This window comes from Apteryx rowi, unplaced genomic scaffold (assembly GCF_003343035.1).
Source record: "Apteryx rowi isolate R43461 unplaced genomic scaffold, aptRow1 scaffold_43, whole genome shotgun sequence".
Taxonomy (NCBI): domain Eukaryota; kingdom Metazoa; phylum Chordata; class Aves; order Apterygiformes; family Apterygidae; genus Apteryx; species Apteryx rowi.
Window position 1 is genome coordinate 1814276 of NW_020450683.1, and position 12019 is coordinate 1826294.

The window sequence follows — 12019 nt, forward strand, 5'->3', positions numbered from 1 at the left end:
CTTGGGGCTGGTTTCGGCCTTGGCCGTACAGGTCGGCGCAAACAGCTCCCTTCTGGCTTAAACCCCTTGAATATATTACAAGCACAACGCGTTGCTGGGGTTTCGGGTACCGGGACGCAGCAAACCAAGTCAACCAGGCAGGGAGTCAGCGACTGTAGGGCAAGGTCTGGCAGACGCGTCCCCCAGAAACCCCTCCGATGGAGGCCGAGGCAGGGCACGAGCGTCCTGTAACCTTGCGTCCTCCCAGCACGCTCACCCCCGGGGTATTGAAGTTGGCGAGACTCGTGCTGCCACAGGCCACGGAGGTTCAGGACGGAAGGCCAAGCATGGATTTGGATATGTACAGAACTACGTGGGACACGGATCTGGCTTGGGAAGGGTGGGGACAAGCCAGCTGGGAAGGAACTTGGATGGCTGGAAAGGAAATTACTTCCTACAATAGCAAGTGTTGATGCCCACCACGCTGATACGTATCTAATCTGCTTGAAGGCCTGCTACCATCTAGCACCATCGCCTACGACCCAGCCACTACCCCTGCCAAGACAGCCTGATTTGAGGAAGGGGAGGTGCAACCAGTTTGGTTCCTCCACTGCTGAACATTATATATACTGCGCTTATCACAGAAAACTCGCTCCCTTTACATTTATTTATAACAGAAGTCTGGATTTTACTCCAAACAAGAAAATAAGATTCAGCAGTAGCCAAATAATTATTTCCAGGGTGGTCATTTTTATTGCCATGAATAAAAAATAAAGCTGCTCTTCTGAAGTTAAAGTGTATGGTTTCCCTTGGATTATGGATGAGTGAGGGCCTTGATTTAATATCGCACAATAGAAAAGTCAAACAGAACAATAAATCCCGTCCACACAGTTCTTGTAAAAAACTGTCTATTTCATTTTCGACCGTATAAAAACAATCAAGAGAAACCGGGCAGGGAATGTACAAGCCACATATCGAATTTAAACGAATTTTACAAATTTCAAGTTAGCGGCGTAAGGGTTCCGTAGGCTCTTGTACTGCTGAAACCAAAATCTCTCCGAATCCAAATTTTTCTTCTTTCTTCCCCAAAGGAGACAAAAAAACAACAACAAAAAAGCAAGCTGCACGGCAAGACCACGCAGACGTTACAGCCTGCAGAGAACGCTCCTTGTTTAATCAAGCTGCCGCAACGTTTTCCCATTACCACAAGAGCGAGAAGGGGCTGGCATCAGTTAGAAGCCAGTTAATCCTATTTCTGTAAACCAAAGGTTTCGAGGGCGTAAATCAAGCCATCTTCTTTTCGGCTTCACTGGATCTCCCCCATATACAGTCTTTTGTCACTGGATGCAGAGAGTACTGCGGGAAAGAAAGAGGAAGGGAGAAATAAGAAAATTAAACGGAACAGTTGGAGATCACCAGTAACGATACCCCATTTGGATTTAACTACTCTTTTCACTTGTTGTACGTTATCTATAGAGCTAAATTTGATTTGCTCCCCACAAAACACTGCACGGAATTACTAGTTTGACACCTAATCACACGCTGCACGTCCTGGCTGCCATTCCCCTATCCCAAGACGGGCATAAAAGCGTACCTACCGTAATGCCTAAGCGTTAAAATGGTAAAGAGAGGCATATAAACACGCCGTTAGCGCACTCAAACATCCCGAAGCGTTATTTGCTTTGCAAGGAGCGTTCGGATTGCAAATTGGGCACCGCCAGCGGGACTGCAGGCCGCTAGAGGGCACAGGCTCTCCAAGAAAGCCTCTCCGGGCTGTCGCTCTTTACCATAACAGAGGCAAAACGCAGCCGGCAGTCAAACGTAACAAGGCACCGAACCACCTTAATTCAGAGAAGGCTGTTCAGCGGATTCAACGCACAAGCGTCAAAAGAACGACAGTCCCAACACAGAAGCGTTGTTCTTCACGCTGACAACTATTTCATTCAAGTCCATGAGAGATTTGGGGGCATTTTTGCATAAAGCTTACAGACTGATGCGTGTAATCTCGCCACATTTTAGCTTTCCGTGCACCGTTCCATGCAGATGAGTGTTTTGGAGGGGGTGGAGCAATTTGCAAGATTAGCATCCGTCGATGTTAATAGAAATCAACTGCATAACTCACACGCAACGAGTGGGTAGGCTTTTTAATTCTTATTTTAAGAGGAGTGATTGATTCACAAAGAGGAGCTCAGCAGAACACAATTACGAACAATCCGCCCCGAACCAAAGACGAAAGATTGCTCTGCTCCTTCGGTGCAGCCTCCGATCCGAAGACAGAGCAATGAATAACCAAGGAACAAACCCATAATTCACTGCCCTGAATTCCCACCCCCTGACTGCTGCAGAGACTGTCATCCTCAGCACCGCTGAGCTCTTGGCTTCACTTCAGGGTTGACTTGTGTCAATTTTTTGGCCAAAGCAGTGGGGTGACCTGGCCGATGGTGCGAGTGTTTCCATAGAAACAAACAGTATCCTACCGACCTGCCTGTGCTACAGACCATGTCAAGAAAACCAATCTGAAGCCTGGTCTCCGCTGACGCACTGTGCTTAAAATGGTTCTGAAAAAGCCACCAAGAGTGGCTTCTCACCCACCGATACCTGGTGCCACGGATTCCACCCCGGAGTAGGACATCTCTAGAATGGGGACTAAAAGCACTGGAACAGGTTTCCCAGAGAGGATGTCGAGTCTCCTTCTCTGGAGATATTCAAAACCCACCTGGATGCAATCCTGTGCAACGTGCTCTAGGTGACCCTGCTTGAGCAGGGGGGTTGGACTAGATGATCTCCAGAGGTCCCTTCCAACCTCAACCATTCTGAGAAAGACTGTATTCAAACAGCCACGTTTGCTACCTAGAGCTTCTAGGGTAAGTTAGATACCCTGGGTTGGAGACACACTCCTAGGCTACTATAACTGTCCTCACGTGATCACTGAATGTACAGTTATACTGCTCCTGTCCAACCCAGGTACCCCAAACCCTTTTTCCACAGCTTTTGGGAAGTCTCTCCTCAAGTCCTGACAACAGCAGCCAAGCAATAGCTCGTGGTCACCTGTAGCTCACAAACAGTCCAGATCACCACAGGACCAGCAGCCGCGCTGCTGATGTACAGCTGGTGTCACCCAGGTCTCCATCCGGGCCGAAGCAGAGCTCCCTCACTCAGCCCAGGGGCCCAGGGCCCAATCCCAGTGCGCAGTGGAGCAACGGATTCCCTTCCCCACAAATCTCCTTCTGATACCCAGGGCTCTGGGCCACAGGCAGATTTTGGGCTGCTGTCTGGAGGAAGGAGCAGTCACGCCAGCCCCGAAACTATTTCCCCAGCTGACTTGAGCTGGGTAGGACTTACTAATGGGTTCCTCCGGGTGGAAAGCCAGTTCGTTGACGGAGCCGGCGTGGCCTGGCAGCTTGTACAAGATCCTCCTGGATGTGGTGTCCCACACGTAGACAAACCTATAAGACAGTTGGTATGAGAGCAAGCACTTCAAAAGGGAAAGCAGCTGCCTCCCAAACCGACGGCTTCTTTCTGCAACAGTTCACCACCCACACTGTAGTAACTGCAGCTGTGAGCACGGGTAAACAAGGAGTAAAATGCAGCACTGCTGAATTCAGAAGACCAAAGGTCTGAGCAGGTGGGGGCTGACATGCCAACTCCGTGTTTAAAGCCTTGCCACCGTCACGGCAGGACAGCCCCATTTCATCCATCATTGCACGAAGACAGATTTGAAAACATGAGGCCACAAGGACCCTCAACGTAGCAGCAGTAAAGTGGGTAAGGGACAAAAGTAGCATCAGGAACGGAAAGGACTGTCCTCGTCCTCACAAATACCTGCCTGCGAGCCCAGAGGTTGCTCTCAGTTCAGGCTGGCAGGCAAGCGGTGAGGAGGAGACTGTATGCTGCTGCCTGCTATAGTGTAATTCCTCACAGCCCAAAACAGTTATATATGGATTTCTTCCTGCTATGCCATTAAAGTCATGATTCACATCTCGGCATTTATTAGGGGCTGATCAATTTGCATCAAGCCCTTCGATTAATCTCTTCCAGGTCTCTCTCCTCACCGTGGGCTCACACCGCTCCTGGGTCCTGCCAGAGTGCTTCACCTTGGCTGAAGGATAGCGCAAAAGACACCGGAATTTTTCAGGTAATAGGTCAGAAATAAACTGCTGGCACCATGCACAGCGCAGCTTTTTTTTTACGAACAGTCTCAGAGAGGGGGAAAAACCACCTTTCTGCAACTCACACAGTGCCCAAGAACGCGGACCGTCTCCCCGCATAAATACTGTCCGCTGTGGGTGTCGACTGCTGTCTGTACGGCGCAGCAGCCACCTGCTCAGTTACCGCACAAGTTCCACGAGAAAACGACGTGGTGCTTTGACCCCAGCTATAAGGAGCTTTCGTAGGAGTGGTTCTTCGTAAATCAGAATGAGAAGAGCTCTGAGCAACTTGTTACAAATCGGGGAAGACAACGCTGTATCCCACCCGCACGACTTCCCTTCCAAACATAACGGCTTCGCCGCATAAAACGTCACTTGTTACAAGGTTCACATCTCTTACAAAAAAAAAAAAAAAAAAATCAGTGGCTCGGGAAAGCTGCCAATTTTGGGTTACACTCATACTGCCTTCTTGCTTTGCTCTTTAGGTAGGTGACCTGGCATCTAGAACCGAATCTGTCAGCGGGCAGAAAAAAGAAAGCAGCAGTGCAATAATTGGCCAGGTTCAGCGCGAAAAGCAGCTGCACGGCCCTCAAGCTCGAGAGGCGTCACTAAAGCTATTTAAAGGGGACACTGCAAAAGGGTGAGGGCGGAAGGGACAACCAGGCAACACGTAAAACACACGCAAAAGCCACCTACAACATCACAGTCCTCCAAAGCAAGGACTCTGTAAACGCCACTACGCAGTGCCACGTCTAATCCTCACAAACTCAAACGTGCTCGAGATAAACACACCTTTCATCAGTCCTCCAAACACCCCAAGCTCTGAATACCAAGGCGTTTCGGGCTTATGCAATGCTACCAAAAAGTTCCTCGATTTCACCTGTCCGTTTCCATTTGACAGGGCTTTGCAGAGCTGACAGAGAACAAGATCTGCTTCTGCAATTACACTTTTCGCTTAGCTGGACTGGAATTGAGCTGCTTTTCCCCCAAACAGCACTGAAGATTCACTGCTAACGTTTCTTGGCTCGTTAGGAAAGACTCCGGATATGAATACGGGGCAGATCTGCTTCGTTAGGCGCATTCCTTTTCAGGCTAGCGGTATTCTTCGAATTATTTTCTTGAAACATATAAAGCGCGCAGCCTAAGTTGTGAATGTTCTTTAGAGCAGCGTTTTTTCAAGTACAGCTATTTCACCTTAGTAAGCAAGAACTGTAGCAAATCCTTTCTCAAAGGACTCTGCTGTTGTTTTTTTCTTTTGGCACTGCAAAGCAGGAGAGCACTTTAAGTAGTTCTTTTAACTATAACCACCTCTGAAGGGATCAAAAGCAAAACAATTACTCACATAATTGTCCCTCCAACATAGACACAGACACACACACAAAATGTTCCACATAATGCAGAAGTGAATTCTCACCGGGGAGCTATTTTTTACTCAGAGAAGGGGAACATTTAATCTTGCTTTGCTTTCCCATCAGAGAGTCCTTCTCAAAAAAATTCTTAAAAGCTCTGAGATAGCAGCAGAAATATTTCTGCGTGGCTTTATCTAACCCACCCTGGGACCCAGCTGTACGCGCTTCACCAACGCATTTCACAACAAAGCCGCCGTCAGACTGCAGAGCTACCCCAGCACCTGCAGAACTAACCTAATGGCCTAATATTTCACGCCACACTTCACTATATCAGGTTGCTTGCTCTGGGATCTGCCACGGCATCGGTACATTAACAAAGAACAGCTATTCCGTCACCCGCGTGCAATGCTGTTATTAGCCAGCAGGACTGGAAAAAGGAGTCACGGCTCAGGCACTCGATGTGACAGCTGGCCCACTATATAGGAGGACATAGGAGTTAACGTTCTCCCTATCCGCTATCAGAAACTCATTAATTTGCTGATTACTACTGCTCCATGCCTTGGACTCTGGCCTGCAGGAATTCCTGTCTCGATGTCACTGAGAGCGCATTGGCATTCGTCCCAGTGGGGTTGGTATCCTTCACAGTGACCTTCAGTGCCTGGCATGGACCCTCCGCAGGCTTCCTCCCGCTACCCGCTTTACTCCTTGCTTGCCTTAGTTTATAGAATTTCTCATTTAAAAGCCCCATAAATGCTAATTTAGCCAGATCTTTATTTCTTCACACTCATTAATGAAAATAAGGATCAAGAATGATCCTTGGAACACCACTGGCTCTTCCTGCTAGCCACCACACAGCAATTTAACTGATATTTGTGGTCCTTATCGGTATAATCACAACACTATGCACCAGTTCAGCAGACTCGCTGCTTCCAGAAGAGTTTCACAAGAGCCTGCTGGTAATATTTTAAGAGACCTAGTCAACTCCCAAGTATGCTCCCATCATCTGCTTCTCCTACTACTGGATCCAGTGATTGAACACAAGCAGTAACGTGGAACTTTAGCCAGCCTTTGATAGTAACGAGAAGGTTTTGTAACTGTGTGGTACTCTCCCTTGGACACAAAGTCAATATGAACACGTCACTGTTATAATCAAGTGCAGACAACGGTCACAGCAAACCGCGGGGGTTGTTCAGGTCTTCACACCTCTAAGCACAACTCTCTTCACATTAATTTCTGAGATACTCCAACTCCATTGGTTTCATAGGTGTGGACTAAGGAACACCTGCAAAATGGTTTGGGATTGAAGGTAACAGTGATAACTCACCTGTCTGCTGATCCCCCTGCTATTTTACTCCCATCTGGGGACCAAGAACATCTCAGGAGATTCTAAAATAAAAGAATGTGCACAGTTCTATTTCCAAAATAAGATTGAGTTTTCCCTTCTACTCAAAATAAAATCACCATGAGACCTCAAATATCATGAGCACCACTTTAATGATCTCCCTTTGGAAGATGAGACGGTAATTGTAGATTTTATTTTATCACTGGAAACATCCAGTGCCTTGTTATTTTACACAAAGTAGATAGTAAATGTAGAAAATACTTAATTTACAGCTAATTATAGCTGAACCGAGCAAAGAAATCTTGTTACTGCAGCTTTAATTGGAATCCCACTTTGTGCATTAATCTTTCTTTGAGTCCTTATTAAAGCTTTTCTGGTTTATACTTGAATTTAAAAAACTATTCACAGGCAAGTCAATAGACGGCAGCATTTAAAGAAACAATAATGTTTTTATCCTGTAGTACACTCACCTTTTCAAAATTATGCACATTCCCCTGGAATATCTTCACACATCTCTCTTTAGGGGCAAACGGACGCACATCCCAGATACGAACTGCAACAGAGCAGAACTAACAGTAATTAGCTGAAGATCACTGAGTCGTGGGTGCAAGGTCAGTTTCTGGAAACATTATTTTTGCCACGATCAGACTTGACCACGTTCTTTGTTCTTTTCATGACTAGGTTTCCCCAGAAGCGAAAGGAAACCAGCAGCTCACATTCCCTTTGCAAAAAGCTTTGATGTGAAAGGTCAAATGCAAGAATTTAGAGTTACACCAAGACACTGTTCCCGCCAACAGGAAGGGGAAAACAAAATATAACTATTGCACAAATAAGCCACCATCCCCTTATGTGAGCATCTGCGTTATTCTAAGACACTTCATGATCACACTTCTAATTAGATCAGCTTCGCTGAGCACCCACACACAGAAGACGAGCAGTTTGGAAACAGCGCTGTCATTCCCTGCTGAGGGGAAACAGCCGAAGCACCCTGACAAAAGCCAAACCAAGATCACACTCAACTGTCTGCACAAATAACTTGGGCTGTGGCACGTGTCCTCGTTGCCCTTTGGGAGACATGACAAGCCCTCCTGATATAGCTGCTCCCTCTCTGCAAAGAACGCAACCGTCACCGTCATAACGACAACAATTCCAGCTTTATCTCTGGAGCTAAACTCCCTTCAGCCTGTCCCATGTCTGACTTTTTTGGTCTTCTGTGTAGAACGATTTGAGCTGTTCTTTCCAAAATGCCACACAAAGCTATCCGATGGCTAGCCTGAGAAAGCAGTGCCGGAAAGCTGCCTGTACGGCTGCACTTTTACATTATGCAGGATGTACCTGTGTTGTCCATTGCATTAGAGAGCAGGTAAGAGCCTTCCGAACTCAGACTGAGGCCTGTCACGGAGTCCGCGTGTCCTCTCATGGTGTAAGTGAGCTTGTTCTGGCGAAGGTCCCACACCTTTTAGACAGCAGACACAAAATTGTGGCTTAACAGAAAGACAATGAAGACCATTGGAACTGCTGATTCCAAATTATTTCATGCAGGCACCGACCAGTCATTTGATGGAATCAGCTTTCTATTTCAGCGGGGTGGGATTTGAACAGCTAAACTATAAGGCTAGAGTTTTAGATGCGTGATACAAAAACCAGGATTTACCCTTTAAAAGACTTCTTACCTAACATGTCAAACCACAGTAGCTGCAAGGAGTTAAATGCCAGCAGCCCCATGCGTGCAGGAGCCGCTTTCTATCCCACTATAGCTCCCCCAGTTCTCCAATTCCACTGCCTAACGCAACGGCACAGACAAGCGGTAGTCAAATCCCCCAAATTTCATGCTGTCCTTCCCCAGACAGTTACTGACTTTTGAGGGGCAATCAGAAAAGATGCCATTTCAGTGCTACGCCTAGTGAGGGCTCTCTGACAAGTACACGTTCCCCACGCCTAGGCAAGCCTGGATCCTGAGCCTAAAAAGACAACAGGACCTACCGAGCCATATAGCTATCCGGAGAATCTCATTCGGGAACCGAAGGAAACACTGAGCTTGCTTTTAAACAAAGGCTTCCCACGGTACCAAGAGACAAAATAAATTATAAGAGCAGCCTGCAGTAGAGGCCAATGAGCGTGAACGTGTCACCGATCTTTTTTATGCTGCTTCATACATGGCCCTATCTGCCTCTGGGACGGAGAGTCTGCCAGAAGAGCTGGAATACCACATCACTTCTCAGAGGACGGCCTTCACCTGCACCGTGTGACGGCAGCGCTGGCACGCACACCCAGGAGCGTCAGCCAGTCACACGGCAAACAGCCTCGGAACGACTCCCTAATAGTTTACAGGGCCTGTGCCAACAGGGAGGTTGGACACAGCGGGTCCGCACAGCTATTGTGACCGTAAAGTTAATCAACAGACTTCCACGTTTTTCCCAGACCCTCGCTGTACCTTGCACACTGCTACAATCAAAATCTGATGGGATGGAAAAGGTGTGTCAAGTCAGAACAGAGGCACGAGGAAACAATCGTCCTACCTTAATGTCATTGTCAATGCCCCCCGATATGATCTGATCACTGGTGTCATTGAAAGTCACAGCCAAGACCTGGTAAGTGTTCTGAAAGGTTTGGACAGCAGCTTTTTTCCTGATATCCCACAGCTGAAAAGACACGGCAATTTTAAAAGTTACAAACAGACATTTAACAATAAAATTAGAGAAAGTTGCAAACGCTTTGCAGGATCTCAGACTGCTCTACTGAATTTCACTCTTTTAGATCTCAAGAGCTATCTACAAAAATAATAGTAGAAATATGCTATGGTCGGGAACACAGGACTTTATTAATTTGAAAAGAATGGGGGATGGGGCAAGAAGGAGCTAGAGTAAAAGATTTCCGTAACTTTTGCCTTCCTCACGTTTTGTTTATGCTTTCCAGGGGAAAAAGCAAACTTCAGTAGAACTTGATTTATTTTGCGTTACATCTATATTGATTACAACGCACCACAGACAAGCACACTGTTATGTAGAAAGAAGACAGCCCTTCTTTAAAGAGTCAATGGCTTGTTTGGGCTGCTCCAATACGGTATTCCCACTGAATCTACTTAACGCATACCCAAAGAATCACAAAAGGAAAAGAGGTATCAAATGGTATTTCTAGAATCGAAGTTGTCAGATAATGAAACTATAAGACACTTAATTGGGAAGAACAAAAAATTCTTTCAAAGATCCCATCTTATTTTCGTTCTAGACTATCTCCTTATACAATATACTGACCTTCACTGTCCCATCATCGCTGCCCGTACAGACAAGCTGAGGTCCTCGCCTTGCTGGGTAACAGGAGTTAACGAATGACGTATGGCCCTTCAGCCTCTTCACTCTCTCTCCCGTCTCACTATCCCACACAGCCACTGTTTTATCTGTGGATGCCGAGAAGAGCATGCTGTGGAGAAGAACAGCCGTGAAGTTCTCCATTTCAGAGACATTTCTCCCATTCTATTTTTTTTTTTTTTACTCCCAAGTACCGAGATCAAAGCTTGAAATTTAAAACAGGAATATGCCATTGAGAAGAACTATGCCCAGTATGCAAAGGCTGGAGCAAAGACAATTCTGGTGTTTCAGCACAGGTTGACTCACAGCGGAGCAATCACAGTGGAGCTACCCCTATTAAAACCCATTTCTTGATCAGTATATATTAGTTTTCCAACCCCTCGAACAGTATTTGGGATGAAAACACAGGATAAAGAACCCTCTGTAGCAATCCTGGTTAAGATGTAGTAGTGGAACAGCTTTCCAAATTAAGAAATATCTCACTTGTTGTCTTTCACTCCCCAACCAACCAGCATCTCCCACACGGCCAATTCAGACTTTCCCATGTTCCTCAAGATTGAAATCAAGGGAACTCGTGGGTCACAAGTGGCTCCATATCTCTTCCTTAGTCTCAAGCAGGCCCACTCCTTTCCTGGGAAAACCAAAGTACCAGCGCTCCTCTTAAGTACCATTAACGAAGCAGGGGTTAACGGAGCAGGGACAACAAATAGGAGGAGCTCTGAAGGGCTCCAGCTGGCCAGCGGCAAACACTTTCCCCTGAAAACTGCAAAATGCTGCCCATGATCCATGTGATAACGCAGCACGGCTGAAGTGCGCAACAGATGCTGCCCCTCTCCCAAAACCATCTGTAGACCTTGTTCAGAAACAGCAAGGAGCGAGGCAGAAAAACGACTTCATGACATTTACCTGCCATCTGTGTTATAGTGCAACTCCATAACTGCTCCACTGTGTCCCTTCAGGGTGGCATAATTATCACAGTCCCCATAGACATTCCACAGCACTAGAGAAAAGAAACAGAGGAATAAATAAATGAATGACGTAAACACGCACTTGCTGCGGATAGCTTGATTCTCCAGGAATTCTTCAAAATGAGCTATTTACAGTAGCCACCATCTCCTCAAATCCAGGTCACACAGCAAGTGAGCCAGGCGAGCCCCAGAAATCAGAGACGGGTGTTTTGAAGTGATTTAGGGTTTCAGATCAAGCTGAATTTATTATGAAAAACAGGTGGTCAGACCAACCCACCACAGCAAGCTGAAAACCTTAAAAAAACGTATTTCCAAAGACTGGTGCAAACACCGATTTGTAACAACCTGCACAAGGGATGTGGGAACACAGAACTGTGACAAGTAAGGCACGTTACCGACCCCATCCAAGGAAGGACCTACGCTAGCTGGACAGCAACCTGCCCGAGGAGCCTGAAGACGTTTCCTGTTCGCCACCCGGCGAAGCACCTACGCGCTTTACGCTCGGGACTCAGCAAGCAGATTTTTGAAATGGAACCAAGGGCGGCCTAAGCGAAGGGGCGCGGGGCGGCTGCCCGCAGCCCCACGAGCCTCGGTCCAGCTCCGCGCTCCCTGGGGAAGCGGAGCCCGGCGCCGGCACCGCCGGTACTCACGGATGAGCCTGTCGAAGCCGGCAGAGGCGAGGGTGTTGCCGTTGGGGTGGAACTTGCAGCAGTACACTTCGCCTTCGTGCCCCGACAGCAGCATGATGGGGGCCTGCAGGGAGGAGCATCGCGGCGGGCCCTGCGGGGAAGCAACGAGAGAGGAGGGTGAGGGGAGCAGCACCGCGGCAGCGGGACGGGGCAACCCCGGCACCTCCCCGCTCCGCCATTTCCCCCTCCGGCCCCCGGCCCCTCCGCCATTTCCCCTCAGCCCGCCCGTACCGCCT

The 12019-nt window shown here is 47.6% G+C and overlaps 1 protein-coding gene across 1 annotated transcript; it reads right to left on the bottom strand.

Annotated features, from left to right (window-relative positions):
- Positions 1 to 708: 708 nt before the first annotated feature.
- Positions 709 to 11891, bottom strand: SNRNP40 (small nuclear ribonucleoprotein U5 subunit 40). Its single transcript, XM_026076339.1, has 9 exons — positions 11745 to 11891; positions 11033 to 11126; positions 10073 to 10238; positions 9338 to 9460; positions 8154 to 8274; positions 7289 to 7371; positions 6801 to 6862; positions 3322 to 3425; positions 709 to 1335 (listed from the first exon to the last, which is right to left on the bottom strand). The coding sequence occupies exons 1-9, from the start codon at positions 11836 to 11838 to the stop codon at positions 1286 to 1288; spliced, it is 897 nt and encodes a 298-aa protein (XP_025932124.1). The 5' UTR covers positions 11839 to 11891; the 3' UTR covers positions 709 to 1285.
- Positions 11892 to 12019: the final 128 nt, after the last annotated feature.